Here is a 21,908-nt window from a genome sequence, read left to right on the forward strand (position 1 = left end):
AGCACTCGAGTTCACATGTGCTTTATACTTCCCATGTAGTCTCCGTGCAGAGAACAGTAGATCAGTAATTCCAGGTTGATGGAGAAATGATCATGCATAGGGGGTGGATGTTGAAATGTCATCATTTTTCCCTTTGCAGTAGGATGTTGCTCAGTAGTATAGAAATTAATTCCGCCATAATAATAGCAAGTTTTTATTTTACATTATGGTTTTTTTATTTTTATGATCAGTCATTATTTCAACTTTCTAGAAGTTTTTAGGTCATTATATGGCACTTTGAAGAATGTTTAGATCATTTTAAATATTTTTAACATTTTTTCATTTATGACAAAATATAAACATTTATACATATCGTTCAATTTGCTATATATGTTTCATGAATAAGCAAACTGACGCATATGATGTTGTTTGAGAAAGGTAAGGAAAAGATTTATACTTGTGAGTCTTGTGTTTCCAGGATATGTGCAGGAACACAATACAGAACTCTGATATTTAGGAGAAAGGATTTCCTAACGTGTCTCAAGCCCAAGGAATGCACCAGCCATCGTCCTCATCCGTACAGCTGGTCATTCACCCTTACATATCAAATTAGGGCTTATAAAGCAAATTTTAAAGGCTGCAGTCAATGAGGGCAAATGCTTTCAGTGCTTGTTTCATGGATTCCCAGTTATCAGTACTGCCAAAATCAAGGGGTTGAGGGGATCTTCATAGGTCCACATATCAGATATTAAATTTGGTAGACATTATGTGTGCAGCAGAACGATCAGTATTAGAAAGTATTCCAGGGTGTAGTCAAAAACTTGCTTGGCAACATAAAGGTTCCAGACTACAGACAAATGATGGAGAAAATACTTGTTTCTTTCCAAGAATTAGGCTGTAATATGAGCTTAAAGGAGCACATGTTACATTCACATTGGATTATTTCCCTCAGAACCTAGGATTGTTGAGCAAAGAGCAATGAGAATGATTCCTCCAGGATGTGTGGGAGAGAGAATGCAGATATCAATTGAAATGGAACAAGAACATGTTGGCAGATCACTTCTGGTTACTAAAGGGAGAAAATCCAAGTACAGCTCACAAATGAAAAGCAACTCAAAGAAATTTCTTCAAATCAGTAAAGATGTCATAAAACAAACTCTGGATTGTCATTCTAAAACATGTTACCAGTAAACAGTAAGTGCATCATGCGCCTGCGCGATTATGCGAAGCGCAATGCTATTTTTATCAAGTAATAAATTTAAATTTGCCAGAAGTCTTGAAATGGCTCCTAAGATCTCTAGAAAATTCACTAGTCGCTATCTTTGAAATTCTGTCGCTAAATTACTTAAAAACTCCAAGTCTAGTGACTAGTCTCTAGAATAGACTAGAATAATGTAAACAGACAGATTCTTTTAATTAATATTTTTCCTCAAAATCTCTTTACACAATACTTATTTTTATATTATTCTCATAAATATAACGGTATAATATACGAGTGTTCAGATGGATAAAATTAACAAGGAAAAAAATTATCCTTACATTGTGATGATAGTGTATTAATCCTGTACTTATGTGAGAGTCTAACAAACCTGATGTGATGGAGAAAAACTGTCTTGAGATCCAGATTCACCATGCCTGAAATATGAAGGATCACTATTTGATCATTATGCAGTAATGAGAAATTTGCAGATCAGTGTTATTCGCTTCATTTTTTGTCTTGTCTATCCTTGCATTATATTGATGTTATTGCTTCTTGTTTCAGCTCAAACAACTACATCTGCGCCATCAGCATCACCATCACCATCAAAGGTTGTTTCTTCACCAAATGTTACAACTACTGCCACATCGCCTTCTTTACCTCTCTCACCACAACCAGTTCCAACAACAGTTGAGCAACCACTTGTGAACACCCCACCTTCTGTAACACAAGCTCCTGTCCTCACAGTTTGCCACTCAGGACAGTGTTCATATGTTCCCCATCCTTCTGAGCAGCAACAACCACCACACCAACATCCATCAGCATTTCAGCAGGCATTTCCTTCATCTGAAGTACTATATGGCAACCAGCAACCAGCAGTGCAACCTCCTGCCCAACAGCCAATGATGTATACAGGTTTCAATGTAGTGCATGTGGCAAATGCAAGCAATGGGAATGGAAGTGGTATACAGCAGGCAACCTCATTTGAACAGAGGCATCCGGTGAGTGGTGCTGTCTTTACCTGCATCCTCATGTTTTGACATCTTGTTGTATTAAGGTCGCTTACCTTGCATTGAAATAATTTCTGTTAGTGAGTAATGATGGCCTAATGGAATTCCTTATGACTTTATACAGGCTGAAGAAAGATTAAAATTTTACATTTCAGATTAAAAATTGTATTTCTTGTACACTATCAAGCCCATCTGAAAGTAAAATCTGCTAAAAAGATAAAAAACGAGTGAAAGTGATAATCAGCACTATACAGAAAATATTAATTTGAATATTTTCATTTCTAGATATTAATCAGCAGTATACAGTTAAAATATTAATTTGAATACTTTCATTTTTAGATATTAAGAGATGTGTTGATTTCAGGGAATGACTTTAGGTAGTGTGATTGCTTTTCTTGGATGTGAATTACTTACATTGGCTTAAACATATTAATAAATACTCTTGTGTTGGCTCAGAATGACTGCTTATAATGATGTATTTCTTTAAAGTTGTATTAAAACATTTTCCCCTCCTCAAGTTTGCCTTTTCATTTGTTTTTAGTTTGTTAAATATCCTTTTAGAGAGTGAGTGGCTTTTGTTACCTCAGAATGGTCAAATTAAGACTTGCATTTGGTATTTTGTTAATCTTCCTAATTTTTCTTTATTCTGCTTCACTGAAACTAATGCCACTATATTTCTTTATTCTTTAGTTAGTTCTTGTATGTAGAATGTTTTCACATTTGCACTTTTCTTAATATACGGCTATTGGTGAATTTTTATATATGGTTCCATGCATGATTCCCCTGAGCTGTTGTTCCATGCATATCTTTATATCATCCTCCTTATAAATTTGTGATTTGCAGTCTGCTATTACATTGTTCACAACAAGCTTAATTACAAATTAATGTTATTACTAATTATTATTGTTGTTGTTGTTATTGTTATATGATTATTATTATTACACTGGCTGAAAATGAAATCCCAACATCAAGAAGACATCAGTTTGGAGGAATGCAATTTAAGCCAAGCAGTATTGTATAGGTGTATGTCCAACCCTTGTCCCTGTTCCATGCATATCTTTATATCATCCTCCTTATAAATTTGTGATTTGCAGTCTACTATTAAATTGTTCACAACAAGCTTAATTACAAATTAATGTTATTACTAAGTATTATTGTTGTTGTTATTGTTATATGATTATTATTATTACACTGGCTGAAAATGAAATCCCAACATCAAGAAGACATCAGTTTGGAGGAATGCAATTTAAGCCAAGCAGTATTGTATAGGTGTATGTCCAACCCTTGTCCCATTCCTTTACAGGGTCGGATAATAAGCGAGATGAATCTTCGTAGTGAGTTTTTATGACCAGTTGCCCTTCCTGATGTCAACCTCATGAAAGGAGTTAATGAAATGAAATGAATGATGTGATATATGATAGTAGGAAGGGAGAGGGTGAAGCACGCTGCGAGCACATAGCCTTCTCCTGTAGAATATATATTTTTTCAAAATGGCGCCCGTTAATGACGACGTGTTTTATTCTCCGAGTAAATTAACCGTAAAATGTGACGAAAAGTGCGGAAAATGTCGAAAATGAGTGAAAAATGGAATGTTGTGTGATTCATGTGATCGATGGTGGCATTATAAGTGCGGAAATTGCCCTAGAGACGTAAAAACTAATGAAAATGTTGACTGGATTTGTGAGCAGTGTGTTCGGAATGTCGTTGTTGGGGACGGCGTTGACGAAGCACCGAAAACAGTCGATGAGGAATATAAAACTGCATTAGAAATTATAAACATTCTAAAAAAGGACAATGAGACTCTTAAAGTTGAAAATCAAGAATTAAAAGAAAGACTGCGATCGCTAGAATTTGGGACTGACCATTCTTCGAGTGATATACCAGTACAAGTAACAAACTCGAGCACGTGGTGTCAAGTAGTTCGTGGATGGCCGGCTAAGAAGAAATCTACAACTGAATTTCCGGAAATAAACATCAGAAATAGGTTTTCTGCCCTCAATAATTTAATTCTGGAAGAAAGTGATCGCGTGCATGAAACCAAATCATCGCGATCCGTTGCCGTGCTGAGTTTAAAATTTAGGCCTAGAATTCAGATTCAAGACCCAGTTAGGCCTAAATCAGCGAAGGTAGCTGTGTTTGGTGATAGCCAAGGAAGGGGAATTGCGGGAGTGATTAACGACGAGAATATAGCAGCAACTGGAGAAATACATCCAGGAGCTTCTATCAGCAGTGTTGTGGAAAACGTAGAAGCAGCAACTAGGAACTTCGGGAGCGGCGATGCAGTGCTTATCATCAGTGGGACGAACGACGTAGCTCGCGATGACGCCAAGAATGTAAGATCACAACTTAAACATACACTAGGGAAGCTGACCCACACTAACGTTTTTGTAGTGAACGTGACCCACGGGCATGATTTGAGTAGAGACTCGTGTGTGAACATTGAAGTGGACAAGGTCAATACAGATATTGTTAAAATTTGTAAACATTTTCGGAATACTCAGGTTATTGAATGCAGCAGTTTTGAGAGATACTGTTATACAAAACATGGCCTCCATCTAAACAATTCAGGTAAACGAAAGATAGCAAATATTGTTCTAGATTTTATTAATCTTAAGATATGTACTGTAAAACAGGCAACTCCCTTGAGTTATAATACTGACCAGGAAAACTAGTAGAAAGAGCCAGCTGTACTTCAAGCTGGCTCAGTCAACTAGAAAAAGAAACTCAGAATAGTAAGGAATTTCAAGTTACCCAATTGCAACAGTCAAATTTTAGGGAGGAAGGGGGTCTGAGATTGCTCTTGGTAAACTGTCAAAGTGTAGTAAATAAACAATTAAAATTCGGTACATTGATGGAATCTTATGAGACTGATGTGGTGATAGGAGTGGAATCGTGGTTGAAAGAAGGAGTGGGTAATAGAGAAGTATTTCCAGAAGGGTACACAGTCTATCGTAGAGACCGAGGAGATAAAAAGGGAGGGGGGGGGTGTTTATTCTGGTGAAGGAAACTTACTGTTCACATGAATGGTTTACCGATGAAAGGGATGAAATATTAGGGATAAAATTAGTTTGTGATAATATGAAGGAGGTGCGAATTATAGGAACATACAGGCCTGGAAGAGAGGAAAGAGACATGGAAATCTTTGAAAAAATAATAGATTATACTCGTAAAAACAACTGGGGAGGAGTAGTAGTACCTTGCCCAGCGTCCTCACCTACTATGCTGAAGAGGCGCCTAGTTTGGGGGGGGGGGGGGGAGAGATTGAAAAGGATAGGCAAGGAAGAGGGAAGGAAGCGGCCGTGGCATTCAGTTAAGTACCATCCCGGCATTTGTCTGGAAAATAAGTGATAAATGAGGTTGTAGGTATTGGATTGGATTCGTAATGACCAATAGTTTAGCGTGCTCAGTTACTCACGACGGGCCAAAACTAAGTTAAAAAACTCGCGATGAAATCTGAAATGGTGTTTTCACTAGAAGTCCGTAAATAAATTAGAATGATTCTGCCAACGTTACTGTTTCATAGTATTATTTGCGTGGTGAAAATTACCTTTCCTTACAATGTGGTCAGCGGTTCTAAATTTCAAGGTACAAGTGCCTATTATGACCATTTGTTCACGGCCAATTGTTTCAACGGAGTAAAGAATTAGTAGAGCGAAAACTGTTAAGATCATTTTATGGTAACTCACACTATCACTTTTTTAAAGCCTATAATTTTTCCAGTAACACCTAAGTGGCACTCTCCATTGCGCCAGTAGTTTCTGGGAAGTGTATTTCACTTTGCAGGAATGTACTAATGATCACTCTTTTGAAACAGAAATCGCAGCAATGGGTAAGGAAACTCTAAAACAGCGAAGATAAGGTCGTTGCCTAGATAGAAGTATTCGTTTCCCAGGCTAGTGGCTCACACGGTAGACTGTTACCCTTCTGAGCTGAAGTTGCTAGGTTCGATTCCGGCTCGCAACGTCCTAAAATACTTTATTCTCGTGTCAGCTAATCTACCAACACGTGAAAAAGTTTCTGTGGGACAAAATTCCGGCACTTCGACGTGTCGTAAGGTCGTAAAAGTATATACACGGACGTATTAGACCTACTGTTGGTGGGCGTGTCCATCTCTTGTCCTGTTTCTCTACGGAATCGGGTGTGAAGTGTGATGAAACTTCGTGGCGATTTTTCTACGACCGGATGCCCTTCCTCAACCTCATCAGTGGAGTTAACTTTTTCCATCCAACGCCCGTGTTAACTTGCAACTCAACATATTTTCCACCGTCCCAACTACGAGTTAACTCGTATTTCGAATGTCGCACTCTCTCCCAGTCGCCCTAGGGGCTCTTAACTTGGGAGGATGGGTTGGCGACCAAGGGGCCTATAGCTGAGTCCTGGCGTTTATTCGACTTACTTGTGTGATGCTCCTCACTTTCATCTATCCTGTCCGACACTCTCGGTCAACTTTTGTTCTTTTCCGACCCCGACGGTATTAGGTCTCGAAGTCTAAGGGTCTTTCATTTTCACCCCTTCGTGGCCCTTGCCTTTCCTTCATTATTCGATGTGTCGGCCTCCTTCAGTTTTTCCCTATGATTAGTGTTAGTAGAGGATTGTTGCCCAGCTGTACTTCATTTTAAACAATAATCACCACCACCACCACCACCACCACCACCACCATTCTCTCCCAGTCCCGAATTTAGTCTGACGCTGCACTTCCATTGTTCAACACGAGGTGTTGACACGCCCGGTGATTAATAATAATAATAATAATAATAATAAAAACAGGTAAAGCTCACTGGAAGAAGTCATGTGTGGTGGAGCTCCGAGATATTGACATCTTTTCTCGCGTTCTGTGTGGTGTTGGTGGGTGTCGGGGAGTGTTTGAGCATTTAATAGGTGTGGTGGTTGTGTGAACGTGTTTTCTTGGAAATCTGGAGCTTATTTTAATTGATTTGAGGGCATAATTTTGTTTCATTTTATGGTCCTAAGTGCCTCCATGTTGGATTTTACTACAATTTATCCATAGATAACATGCTAAGAGTGTAATTTGGTTGCTAACCTTGCCCTAACAACCACCCACTTGCTAAATTTTCTTGGTCTCCATAGATACTAATAACTAGATGTATAACTCCACTCTTCCATTAAGGCGTTTCTAAGGCAACAGATCTTAGCCTACTGCTGGGAGCCATCTTGGTGGTCTGTGAAAATATGATAAACTTAAGAGAAAAATGGTCAACGGCTTCTGAGGCGGACGAAGATGGTTTACATCATCCAACGGCAAGGAAGGCGGAAGAACCGCTGTGGGGAAGATTGGTCTCCGTTATAAGCCTGGGAAGGCAACCAGTCTAAGGGAGAAAACCCTAAATAAACCTACCGGAGCTCACAACCTCGGTAGTATCTCGATCAGGGGGTTTAACCTCTGGTCTCCTAAGACAATTTTCAACTAAAGCATGGAGGACAAACTCACGGAAGTAACTACCCCAGGTGGTATCAAATCCACCTCCGCCTTTGGCGGTGTTAGTGGGCCTTCGGATTCTGGGGAGCCCACACCAACATGCTTTGAGGACGAGTCGGAGCGTCCTGGAACTACTAGCAATAAGATCCGATATAAGGAACATAACTATTTCGCCACATTGAACATCAACTCACTACTTAAGCTAGGCAAACTGAAGCATTTAACTGATACTTTGACTCACCACAAGATACTACTCACAGCAATACAGGAAACCAGGTATACAGATGAGCATGCCTTTGATTCGCAGGGGTACCGTATTTTTAAGGGAAAGGTAGGGCGCAGAAGAATGAAGAATGTGCCACACCTGGGGAGTGGGTTCATTGTAAGCCATAAGATACTGGACTCGGTAATTGACTTCAACTCGCCCAATAGTCGAGTGTCCCTTCTAACCTTCCGGTGCACAAACAAGATCTACACTGCAGTAAATGTTCACGCACCTATCAATGAGGACAATAAACGTAACCCTGAAAGTACCGACAAATTTTGGGAAGAACTAGAGGACATCATCAGCAAAGTCCCAGAGCATCATACAATCATTCTACTCGGGGACTTCAACGCAGAGTTAGGGAAAGAGCGCAAATTTAGAGACATTGTGGGAGAATACCCAGCTCACTTACGAACAAATAGAAATGGGGAGCGTCTAGTGGGACTCTGCAAAGCTTTCAACCTGGTAATGAAGTCAACGGCCTTTAAGAAACTACCAAGGAAACAGAAGACCTGGACGTCACCCAACAACCTCTTAGGGGAATTTCAGATAGATCATGTTGCCATTGCAAGGAAAGCCCATAGAGAGATCCAGAATGTAAGAGTGTTAAGAGGAGCGAATTTGGACTCCGACCACTACCTCTCCAAAATAAAGCTGAAATTTCTACCTAGGAACACTAAAAGAACCAAGTCAGTTAAACTTACTAAGTTTGATTTAGAAAAACTTGCAACTTGCAAACAGTTTACAGAGAAATTGGAAAGAATAGAATGCAGAGATTGGGATGAATTGAGGAAAAATCTAGTAAAAGTAGCAACAGAGACTGCGCCATTACTAAAACAGAAGAAGCATGCCTGGTGGACAGCTAGATGTGAAGAAGCGGTAATGCAGAGGCAGATGGCCTGGTTAAAGTGGAACTCACAGAAGACACAAGAAAACAGACAGAAGTTCATAGAGCAACGGAAGATAACTGCCAATATCATCAGACAAGTGAAACGGCAATTCACAAAAGACCAATTGACACAGTTGGATGATGATTTCAAGAAGAACAATACCAGAAACTTTTACAGAGGCTTTAAACGGAACGTTAGTCACTACAGTCCACCCAGTCTCCATTTCCGTGGACCAGATGGGAAGATAGCCTATAATGACACTGACAATTGCCACCTTCTCGCCAAGTACTTCGAGGATCTCCTTAATTGTGAATCACCTGATACCTTTTTTGTTTACCAAGACAATATCAAGCAACCAAACTCGCAACCACCATCCAAAGAAGAAGTAATACACATCATCCAGTCTCTGAAAAACAACAAAGCATCCGGAGAAGATTCGATAGTAGCCGAACTATGGAAGCAGGCTGGAGACAAGACTGTAAGCAAGCTGACAGAAATTCTACAAAACATCTGGGAGACCGAAACATTACCTAGTGACTGGACCACTGCATTGATTCATCCCTTGCACAAGAAAGGAGACTTGACTGACATCAATAATTATCGAGGAATCTCATTGGTACCAGTCACATACAAAATTTTCTCTAAAGCCTTATTAAATAGAGCCGAACCTCAACTAGACCCACAATTAGGAGAGTACCAGGCAGGATTTAGAAAAGGACGCTCTTGTACAGAACAGATACTCAATCTGCAATCAGTATTACATCAAGTAAAAATGGCCGGTAAGAAATACGTTGTCATTTTCGTCGACTTTACAAAGGCGTATGACTCGGTAGACAGACCTACTCTTATGAAGATTTTGGAGGAACTAGGACTTGATGAGAAGACCCATAACCTAATCAAACAGACTTTAAGCAACACCAGGTCACGAGTAAAGTTCAGAGGAGTCATATCAGAAAGTTTTGAAATTTAATCAGGAGTGAGACAGGGAGATGGTCTGTCCCCTCTCCTCTTTAACTGTGCCTTGGAGAAAGTAATAAGAGAGTGGCGAAAGGAGTTAGCTAGAATGGAGATTCCAAGTGGCATTTATTTGGGACATAAGCGCAATGAGCTCAATGTTGACTGTCTGGCGTATGCCGATGATCTGGCCCTGATATCTAATTCAATAGAAACTTCTGTGAAACAACTAAATGTTCTCAGACAACAAGCAGCAAAGGTTGGGCTACATGTGTCTCTCGAAAAAACACAATTCATCATGAACATCGGTGAATCTCCTTGTACATTGCATCTGGAACAGGGAGAGATCAGGAAAACCAATAGGTTTAAGTACTTGGGAGAATGGTTGGAATCCAATCTCTCTGAAGGAACAGCTTTGTCAACTCGAGTTAACAGGCTTGAAATGGCCTACCAACTGACCAAGAATACGTATAATAAAAAGTGTCTCTCTCGTAATACTAAGATGAAGCACTACCAGACAGTCATCCGCCCTGAAGCTTTATATGCTTCAGAATGTTTAACATTCAACAGGAAGGGACTCATGGAAAAACTTGAAATCCAGGAAAGAAAGATAATGAGGAAGATACTGGGGCCAGTCAAGGAAGGGGACAGTTATAAAAGACGGCCTAACCAAGAGCTCTACAAGTACTGTGAAAGAATAACGAATGTAGCAAGGAAGAGACGCCTAGCATTCTATGGGCACGTCTACAGGATGCATCCTACCAGGTTGACCAACCGGATTCTCAGCTACTGGCAAAATAGGAAGACCAAGTCACCATGGTTGATGGAAGTGAATAAAGATCTACAGGAACTGGGAATAACAGAAGGAATCTTAAAGGATCGTACAGCACTCAGGAAGATGCTTAAACATAAGAAGTTCCAGGACAGATTATCAACAAAGAAGACTGGCGCCCTTTGGACAAAGGAGAGGAAGGAGCAACACAGCCTGAGGATGCGCAACTACTGGGCAAACATCAAAGCCCATTCCAAAATGCAATAGTTGAATGTCGTGGTCCTTAGCTGGCCTATACGAAACAAGAAGAAGAAGAAGATATGGTAATAATTGGGGGAGATCTAAATTTGCCTGAAGTTGAATGGAAAGGAGCTGCAAGTGAAGCCCATGAACAGAAACTGGCAAATAAGTTAATTTGGGAGGGAGGATTTACACAAGTAGTACAAGAACCGACTCGTCTCAATAACTTACTAGATGTATTTTTGGTTAAACCATGGGAAATTGTTGATAAAACTGAGGTAATTGAAGGAATAGGAGACCATAAGGCTGTAATAATGGATGTAGGACTCGTACCAAAAATGCTTAATAAGAGGGTTACACAAGACAAGAAATTGTACAGAAAAACTAAAGTTGATGAATTTGGGACTTACCTTAAATCACAATTCAGTTGTTGGATAAGTGAAGGGAGTAACGTGGATACACTCTGGGCTAAATTTAAAGGAATTATTTGGGAAGGAGAGAAGAGATTTGTACCTGTTAAGAAGGGTAAAATGACCTCAGACCCTATTTATTATACAAGGGAAATAAGAAAATTAAAAAGAAAATGTAGAATAGTAAACAGGAAAATCAAAGAGGGTAGGGAGAGTAGAGAAACTAGAAAACAGCTAATGAGGGAACTGAATAGAGTGAAAAAGGAAGCAAAAGAGAATTATATGAATGGCATACTTCAAGAGGGTAATGACCACAAAGGGAAATGGAAAAAGCTGTATTCATATATCAGGAATCAAAAAGGAAAAGAAATCCAAATTCCTACAATGGTGGGAGAAGGGGGTGAGCACTATTTAACAGATACAGTACTGAGAAAGCAAACCTATTTAGTAGGGAAGTTAGAGATTCAGTAGATGATTGTCAAGAGTTGGAAACCGAAACAGAAGATAGAGAGGGAGAGAGACAGAGGGAAACAAGAAGCTTCTCATTCACAAATGAAGATATTTTCAGAGAAATCCAACTGCTTCAGCTAGGAAAAGCAGCAGGAAGTGATCAAATTACTGGGGAGGTAATAAAGACAATGGGGTTGTACATAGTGCCTTATTTAAAATTTCTCTTTGACTATGTCATAAATAATAGTGTAATACCAAAGGAATGGAAGGAATGTATAATAATACCAATTTATAAAGGCAAGGGTGATAAAAGGAAACCAGAGAACTACAGACCAATCAGCCTGACCAGTATAGTTTGTAAAATTCTGGAGAGTTTAATATCGAAGTACATCAGAGGGATATGTGATGATAAAAATTGGTTCATGAGGAGCCAGTATGGATTTAGAAAGAAATTTTCTTGTGAGGCACAACTGGTGGGATTTCAGCAGGACATATCAGATCAGTTGGATTCAGGAGGTCAGTTAGATTGCATAGCCATAGATCTTTCCAAAGCCTTTGATAGAGTGGAACATGGAATATTATTAAAGAAATTGGAGGGAATAGGATTGGACGTAAGGGTTACACGTTGGATAAAAGCATTTCTAAATTCAAGGGTTCAGAAAGTCAAAGTAGGAAATAATGTATCTCAGGAAGAGAAAGTTTGGAAGGGAATTGCACAGGGTAGTATAATCGGTCCGTTACTTTTCTTAATATACGCAAATGATTTAGGGAACAATATAACATCAAAAATAAGATTGTATGCAGATGACATAATTGTTTATAGGGAAATAAACAACATTGAGGATTGTTCAGAATTACAAAGGGACCTTGAAAGTATCCAACAATGGGTTGAAGAAAATAATATGAAGGTTAACGGAGGCAAATCAACTGTTACAACTTTTACAAACAGGAGCTTTAAAACTGAATTTGAATATACTTTGGATGAGGTAGTTATCCCAAAAGATGGCAAGTGCAAATACTTAGGTGTGAGATTTGAAAGTAATTTGCACTGCAAGGGTCATGTTGATGACATTGTTGGGAAAGCATACAGATCATTACATGTCATAATGAAGCTACTTAAAGGATGCAACAAAGAATTAAAAGAAAAAAGTTACTTGAGTATGGTTCGTCCATTATTGGAATATGCAAACAGTGTTTGGGATCCTCACCAAGAATACCTAATAAAAGAAATAGATAGTGTGCAGAGGAAAGCAGCAACATTTGTAACAGGGGATTTCAGGAGAAAGAGTAGTGTATCATAAATGTTAAAGGAACTTGGGTGGGAAACTTTAAGTAAGAGAAGGGAGAAAACTAGACTTATAGGATTATATAGGGCCTATACAGGAGAAGAAGCATGGGGAGATATCCGTGAGAGGCTTCAGTTGGAAAATAATTATATCGGCAGGACTGACCACAAATATAAAATTAGAAGGAATTTTAGCAGAAGCGATTGGGGTAAATTTTCATTCTTTGGGAAGGGTGTGAAGGAGTGGAACAGTTTACCAGGGGTAGTGTTTGATCCTTTTCCAAAATCTGTACAGATATTCAAGAAGAGAATAAACAGCAACAGAGAAAATAAATGAAGTGTTAGAGGGCATTCGACCAGTGCAGGTTATTGTAAATTTAAAAAAAGGTGTGTGAATAAATTAATTCCATGCCCTGGTCTAAGGAGTTTGGACAGCCAAAGTAGGGGACTGCCTGTAGGGGTGAAGTACAGTGGGGACTTCGAGGGCCCTGGGACCGCTACGGTAGCTGTGAAGGCCCTTCAGGAACTCTGAAAAGTGGTGGCAAAAGGGGCTCTGGTTAAGACGCAGCAGGTCGTTATGCTACTTAGGATCCAGAACGGGGGGGGGGGGGGAAAAAGTAAATAAATAAATGCAATGTAAATATTAATGTTATACCAGTTGTGTAGTATCATTTGAAGTAATTCCACATACTGTATATCAGTTGACTATATTTGTAAGTAGTACAGGAGATATTATAAGTAGAATTTTGTAAACAATATTAATTTATTAAGGATGAGCTGTGTGTTTAATAGAAAACATTGTTAGCGTAAATTGTATAATATTGTATTATAGGAAAAATTTTCTTCTCTTGTTAATTTAATATTTAGTGCTTGACAATAATGTATTTTAGTGTACCATTTGCCACCGAGGTACACACCTCATTTGCAAATAAAGAGATTTTTATTTTTTATTTTGAAGAGGCCTGCTCAAGGCGTAATGTCCCCATCCGACAGACGAAACACCATCAACAAAGTCATATGCCCTCACTCCATATGAGCACTGCGCAGAGGTTTGGAATTTAATCCAGGCTTTTGGCCTGCAAATTAGTGATTATAAGTTTTATACCACCACCTCTCCCTACCCTGCTGGCCAACATTCTGATGTTGAAATTTTTTTCGACCAAAGGGGGTCGAACCACGGTGTCAGACCGTAAAGACTTCATTGCCTTGACGATTGCCACCTGACCTGGTCAAATGACTGGAAACAGGCTGTAGATTTTCTTTCATTCATTCATTCAATTGTCTAGGTATTGTATTTGATTAAAGTTTCTAGGTCACAGGTTCAAATATGCATAAGACAAATGATATGGTGGTACATTAATAACTGCTGTAGTTGCCATGATTTTGAATGCAAGCATACAGACATGTTTGCATTGTGTCATTCAGGTGCCGTATGTCAGTTTGTTGTCATAGGTTATAAACTTCACTTCATGGTTCTGATCCATATTGAATTGCAATTACGATGTAATTATTAAATTAATGTAGTAATGGTCCACCTTTCAGTACTATAATATGCAATAATCTAAATTACAGTACATTAATTAGGGACTAGTTTCGGCCGGGGCTGGCCATCTTCAGCCTTAATGTAAAACATCTAATAACTAAACAAATGTACATGCACACAATTGACATAAAACAAATGAAACAAATATATACAAATTGGCATTAAAAACTGGGATGAAATTATGAATAAATGTGAAAATAACTAGGTTCTAACACCGTGAGTATGCTCATCATCGAGACTCTTTTATGCATTAATATACACAAAACTGTTAGTTCTAATACTGCTAATCATTGCTAATTCAATTGTGAATGGGAACTGGTAAATGTTGATCCCATAGTTCATCACCAAATCTATTTGATTGGTGTTAGCCATATGCAAGTCATTGGAAACCACTGTAAATAACCACTAGCTGACGGAGAACTGTTAGATGTTGTTTCATCATCATTCAAAGTAATAAAATGAGATGCTCTCGTGGTGCTTGTTAAAACATGCTCTGTTGGACATTGTCAGGACGGCACATGAAGATGTGGTTAAAACAAGATACATTGTGTCTGGTATAAATTTGCAATTCATTGCGGTGCTCATTTACCAGTTCCTGTTTACAATTGAATTAGTAATGATTAGCAGTATTAGAACTAACAGTTCTGTGTATATTAATACATGAAAGAGTCTCGATGATGAGCATACTCATGATGTTAGAACCTAGGTTTTTTTTCAAATTTACTCATAATTTCATCCCAGTTTTTAATGTCAATATGTATATATTTGTTTCATTTGTTTTATGTCAATTGTGTGCATGTTCATTTGTTAAGTTATTAGATGCTTTACATTAAGGCTGAAGATGGCCAGCCCCGGCCGAAACTAGTCCTCAATTAATGTAATTTAGATTATTGCATATTATAGTATTGAAAGGTGGACCATTACTACATTAATTTAATAATTAGTGTTACCGGGGTTGGTGGACCAGCAGAGGTGAAAAAAGGTGCTGGGGTGAATGGGTCTAACTACAAATCAAAGTTAATTTAAAACTTTAACAAAGGTTATGTTTTTTTAAAATTTCAACAATCATTCACAACTAAACTTTAACTACTTTTCACTAGGTGAGATAGCAATAACATACCAGGTACCATGACAAAGTTTATACAAGCCAAGTACATCCAAAATTTAGTAACAGTTTAGTAATCCGGGCTTCCAGCCCCTCGCTTTACATTTCCTGAGCTCTCAGCTCGACCTTACAAAGGATTACTATTTTACACAAGGGCAGAAAACCCATAGTCCCTGGAGCACTTGTTCCCAACTTCAAATATCAAGCCTCCCTGAGGCACAGTTACCACACTTGAAAAGAGCTGACACGGTCTCAGTTTTTCAAGCCTATTCAAGGCAATATCAGACTTTACAATTACTTGCCATCAAGGCACAACTTACAAAATGAAACGGGGGTATCTTGTACCCAACCTACTGGACCTTAGCAGAAAAAGAACAGGTTAAGTGAATGGCCTGAAACACCAAATTGAATGGAGGTGTGTACTTGCACTCCTAAATATGCATTCTTAAAACCTAAAGGGCACTAGGCCGATAAGACAGGGGCTATTCCCAATCTACTGAGGTAGCACGCATGGAGATAACTTTAATACCTAGCAGAAACAAATACGGTACCTCAAACCAAGATGAAGGGAAGCTCGAGAGGGTAAATCACTATCTATCCCCGATTTACAGTTAAAGATTTTATGAACTTCTTACATAAGCCGGCAAAAAATTATATTTGTAGAGAAGTAGGTTACATATTTAAGGTTTCGGGCCTTTCCCTCAGGTTGAGCTGCGGAGCTAGCGAGAAATAAGATGTTACCTGGCCATTACCTTGCTGAAGATCTGCTGCCTGAAGAAAGAGGCACCTCCGGCCTCCTGCTTGACACACACACACACTCACTCACACACACACACACACACACAGTTAGAAGTAGATCAAATGGCCACGAGCCGTGAAAACCCACAGTTTATAAACCCTCGGGGAAGGTTCGAGACCTTTCATGAATAATCAAGACACACCCACAGAATTTTATTGGTTAAATTTAAGTTACACACCAAATCGAAGAAGCAGCCTGTAATAGGCTGAAAATTAATTACAGAAATTGGGGATTGGCTGAATTCCAAACTGGCGGAAAGAAAAGATCAATATTGCCAACCCAAAAATGAACGAATGAAATTTAGTGAAGAAAAACTTATAAATACAAAATTTCTTCAAAAAAGTTCCTTCACTTCGCACCAGGGTGCATGATCATAGTTTTGTTTTAGCAGCGACATCTATGAGAGAATGTCCAAACTTCTTGATGAACGGAAAACAAAAACAAGTTGAAATTCACACAGTACTGGCAACTTCATAATCACAAAATTACGGTAGCGACATCTTCTGAGGAAAGTTTAAGTAGGTCTAGTTCTAAGTTCAGTGTTTCTCCTGTAGAGGAGTTATAATTGGCGCAAGATTTAAATGAGCGGCGTAGGGGTGTACCTCCCGGTACAATTATATTGTCTATTTGTTGAGTGGAGTTTCACGCCTGTTGCACTTGGTCGGTCAGATCAGAAGCGGTTAACATTGGTATTGGATGATGCTGGATTTGTCATCCCATAATGTCCTAAAAGTGCTCAAAGCAGCATTATAATAATAATAATAATAATAATAATAATCGTATGTCCTCAGCTACCGTGTGCAGACATTTCGATTTGACGCCATCTGGCTGTCTGCTCGTCAATTTCGACGTTCCGTTTTACTCTAGGTCCGTTAGATGGCAGACACAGTAAACCAGATCTCTTGGGCGTCTATGGCTGAGATTTAATTAATTTTGTCGGGTAAATACCAAATGTATCACCAGCCGACATCGTACGACATGGAGTGTCGAATGGACTTTTTTCTGCCCTTCAAAACTCCCACTACCTCTGCCGGGTTTGAACCCGCTATCTTGGGTTCCGGAGGTCGACACTCTACCACGGATCCACAGAGGCAGCATTATGAAGACGAGCTTTATTGTTTTGGAAAGCATCCCCTTGAATACTGCAAATGAATGGCAGCACAACCTGTTCAATCACCAGTCTGATGTATCAAGTCTACTTCCAATGTTCTTGAGACGATGAGAGTGTTCCTGCGTCTTCAGTAGAAAATCTCAGCTCTTCACGAGGAAGACTTCTCCAATATGAAGGTTTGAATTTAAGAATGCTTTACTGCTGGTCTATAGCAAATGGTACTCCCATTTGTCACCAGATGGCTCACTGTTAGCATTCCAGGTGAGAACTGATAACACATATAAGCTGCCTCTGTGGATCCGTGGTAGACTGTCGGCCTCCGGATCCCAAGATAACGGGTTCAAACCCGGCAGAGGTAGTATGATTTTTGAAGGGAAGAAAAAAGTCCATTCAATACTCCATGTCGTACGATGTCGGCATGTAAAAGATCTCTGGTGACACATTTGGTGTTTACCTGACAAAATTCAATAAATCTCGACCATAGGCGCCCAAGAGAGATCCGGTTTACTCTGTCTGCCATCTAGTGGGCCTAGGGTAAAACGGAACGTCGAAATTGACGATCAGACAGCCAGATGGCATCAAATCGAAATGTCTGCACACGGTAGCTGAGGCCATGCAATTATTATTATTATTATCATCATCATCATCATTATTATTATTATTATTATCATTATTATTATTATTATTATTCCAATTAAGATGTTTCTTGTTACACTGTATGTGCGTTGCAAAGTAACTGCTAGGTCATCACATGAACCAGGGACGAAAGTAGAAGAAATAAATAAATTAATAAAATAAACTGCAACAAAAACTTGGAAGTTATAAGAAAACAGAGCTGAAGAATGGAAAGAAAGTGTACAGAAAAAACAGAGCATAATGAATGTGAGTCAGTCGGTAGGGGGCATAACATGTGTACACATGTTATGAAAGTATGACAGTTAACACATAGCCCAGAATGAAACATCTGGTGGTGAGGAACATGCAAATTTGTGAAACACCATAACGAAATAATAGTGAAACGACAAGGAAGAGAAATACGTACATAAATCCTTAATGGCTGGCAACTATATATTACTTAATTGATAGCTAGTGTCCCTGTTGAAATTGTTAGTAATTTCACGTGTTTCCACAGCTTCATTCCAATATAATCCTAGAAGTATGGTGTTTAGTGCGGGTATGATCTTGAACATCTTGGAACAACTTCGTGACCCAGCGATAAAGCGTGCTCGTCTATAACTGATCCTAGCTTGTTGAGATGGATGTTTTGTTGGCACTCCTTGATGTGAGTACCAATAGTACAGGGTATTTTCTACTCCCCAGGGTGTAATAATGAGGACAACTTGTCCTTGTTTTTACTTAAACTGTGAGCAATTTTTGTGACTTGTCAAACACGGTTGTTGTGTTGTATTTGTGGAGGACCTTGGCAGTTCGATCTGTGGTAGGACAGGTAAACAGTTCACTTCACTTTTTCTTTCTGTGAGCTTTGCTTAGTCATCCCTCTGGGATTCAGGACTCTATGAATCTGTACATAGTTGTAACCATTACCCTTGAACGTGACTCGGAGTGTGTCCATCTCCTCCTAGATATTTGATGGCTCGCAAATTCATGTCGCCCTCATGGTGTCATGAGAATGCCCTGTTTTTATGCTGGATGATGGTGAGAATCTGCATAGAGGTAGTGATTTATGTGGTAGACTTATGATAGACGGTATGTCCTGAGTAGCCGTCCGATTTCCTTCTTTCTCGAACATGCAAGAAAGGAATGTATCCGTCCCACTCCATCTCGATAGTGAATTTAACTGAAGGATGCTACTGATTTAAGTGGTTTAGAAATAGATGGACTTTCTCAAGACCTTCTGTCCAGACCACAAATGTATCGTCAACTTAACTCCACCAAATCGTAGATTTGACGGGCACTGAAACGGTAGCCTCTTCATCAAAATGCTCCATAAAGTAATTTACCGCTACTGGCGAAAGTGGACTTCCCATAGCCGCATCATCTGTTTGTTTGTAAAATTACTAATGCTACAAGAAATAAGTAAACGCTCTATGGGTGGCAGACGCTGATGATGAATACACCCATGGTATCCCCTGCCTATTGTAAGAGGTGGCTAAGGGGTGATTGTATTAGAACCATGAAACTACTTGTGATAGTACCATCATATGGTTAAAGCAGATTCTCACCAACATCCAGCACACTTCCTGTCATTTGCATTATCACATTCACTTCCGTATCCGGCCATGGTCGGATTAGGTTTCATGTTTGTAAAATACCGTATCCGACCTTAATCGGATTTGAATTCGCGCAAACATTGTACATTTAAAAGTACGTTAGATGATGCAGTATATCAGTTTTCCGGTAGATAGCAGGCAGGTGAACATTTTTACTACAGCATACAGGTAATTTCCCCACGTTGTGGGCTTTATGATCTAAGTAAACACGTTCTAGTCTCGAGTTCTTTACTTGCGAGTAGTGCCACTATGTTAGATACACAGTAGGTTTGTGGTTAGTAGCAGAAGAGCAGTTCCAGTACCTATGATTAGTACCGCTATGTACGGAACATCACGGGCTTACATTGCATGTGATTTGTACCATTATGTGAGAAACACCACAGGTCTGGGTGTTGCCTGTGATTAGTACCACTATATGAGCGACACTTGGTGTGTGTTGCCTGCGATTTGTACCCACTATGTGAGGAACACCACAGGATAGTGCGAGTCCTTGTGATTAGTCTATCTATGTGAGGTGCACCATGGGTTTGCGTTGCCTACGAATGGCGCCATTATGTGAGAAACACTATAGGTCTGCGTTACCTGTATGACGTACAATACTTGTGAGTAGTACCGTAATGTGGGAACACCATGACTTTAAGCTACCTTTGATTAGTACCGCAACTTGAGAAATACTATGGTTCTACTTTACTAGTGATAAGTACCATTATGAGGGACCATTGACCTGTATATTGAAACCTTTTTAGACAACAATCATCATTGATTCAGGATTGTGCTTTGGAAGCAGTCCCTTGGTCAGTAATATTGTTTCTGGGAAGGTGAGGCATTGCAGGTGGGTCCACTGATTATTTTAAATTTATATTCATCCATTCATTCTTCATCATCACGTTTTGAATTCTGGTCAGTGGATGAATTTTGTACTTTTAAATAATCATTACAATTCGTCTCATTTTGAACAATTAGGGGCCGATGACCTACATGTTAGACCCCTTTATACAACAAGCATCATCGTCATCAGCAGCAGAAATAAGTGAAGTCATGTAGTGGTGAAAGAGCTTAATAATATCCTCAGGGAGCTCAAGCTCAATGAGAGACATGACCATGATGAATACTGGAGTAAATGACCTATCCAACTACATCTTATTTTTGTGATCATTTTCTCTACACTGATGGTTTCTTCAGCTCTCTTGAGAACTTCATTTGTTAGCCTGTGAGTCCAGGGTATTCACAACATTTAAATGCATCTATTCTTTTCTTATCAGCCTTTAATAGAGTCCAGGTTTCAGTGCCATAGGTCGCAGTGTTCCAAATGACGCTCTTAATGAAATGCTTTCCTATTGGTAGGGATATTGCCTTGGAGGTCAACAGGCTTTTTTTATTTTATTTTATTGAAAGTTTCTTTAGCCTGGGCTGTTCTAGAACAGGCGTCCTTTCCACACCTCCCATTAGATTAAATTTTGCTTCCCAAATAACTGAACTGATTTACTAGAGCCAATTTTTCTCCTTCCAACCAAACATTAACATCTTGTTTACCATCCGGAGTACATTTCATTGTCTTGGTTCTTGTTTTGTTAACATTCACGTTACATTTTAGTATTAGTAGATCGTTCAATTTCTGTAGTGAGGTCAGTTTCAGCTATAAGGGCAATATCGTCCACGAAACGTATTGTACACACTCAAAAAAACATATTGCCTGATATCTTTAGAGATGAGCCTTACACCTAGAATTTCATATTTGTCATCTTTATCTTGTATGTAGCTTACAAATACTTCAACACTAACATTTTTACATCATCGCTACTTGACTTCTAGATTGCTGTACCCTTATCACTGCTCCCTTGTCAACCCTGTTTCCCTGAATGTACCTTCTTACAACCCTTCTAAAAAAACTTCCTAACTTATACTACGTACCAATGCGGTTCAAGTGAAGGCCATCTGAGGGTGGATGCCTATCTCCTACCTACCCATTAGGATCTACAGATCACACTCCCAATTTCCCACATACCCATCCCATAGTCCCATATGAATCGTCAATTACTCTTCATTCAGTACCCCCCCCCCCCCCCCCCCCCGTACACAGTATCACACTGATAACAATCTATGCTTCCATAAACTTCTACAGTGTTGCTGTAACTGGATCCCACACATCCCCAATATGTTAGTACCTATTCCTGATTGTCTTATGTTATAAGTACCAACATGTAAAATTATCACCTTCTGCGTACCCTC

General features: G+C 39.3%; 1 protein-coding gene across 7 annotated transcripts in view; it reads left to right on the forward strand.

Annotated features, from left to right (window-relative positions):
• The window catches only part of enc (encore), a 1,357,661-nt gene that overhangs the window by 847,409 nt on the left and 488,344 nt on the right, over positions 1-21,908 (forward strand). For 6 of the 7 annotated variants that reach the window (XM_067147181.2, XM_067147182.2, XM_067147183.2 and 3 more), the window contains one exon: positions 1,742-2,178. The exons of the other annotated variant lie outside the window; for it this stretch is intronic. In XM_067147181.2, coding sequence (XP_067003282.2) covers positions 1,742-2,178 — 437 coding nt within the window. The remainder of the gene's footprint in view (positions 1-1,741; positions 2,179-21,908) is intronic. 7 annotated transcript variants of the gene reach the window in all.

This window comes from Anabrus simplex, chromosome 5 (assembly GCF_040414725.1).
Source record: "Anabrus simplex isolate iqAnaSimp1 chromosome 5, ASM4041472v1, whole genome shotgun sequence".
NCBI classification, from domain to species: domain Eukaryota; kingdom Metazoa; phylum Arthropoda; class Insecta; order Orthoptera; family Tettigoniidae; genus Anabrus; species Anabrus simplex.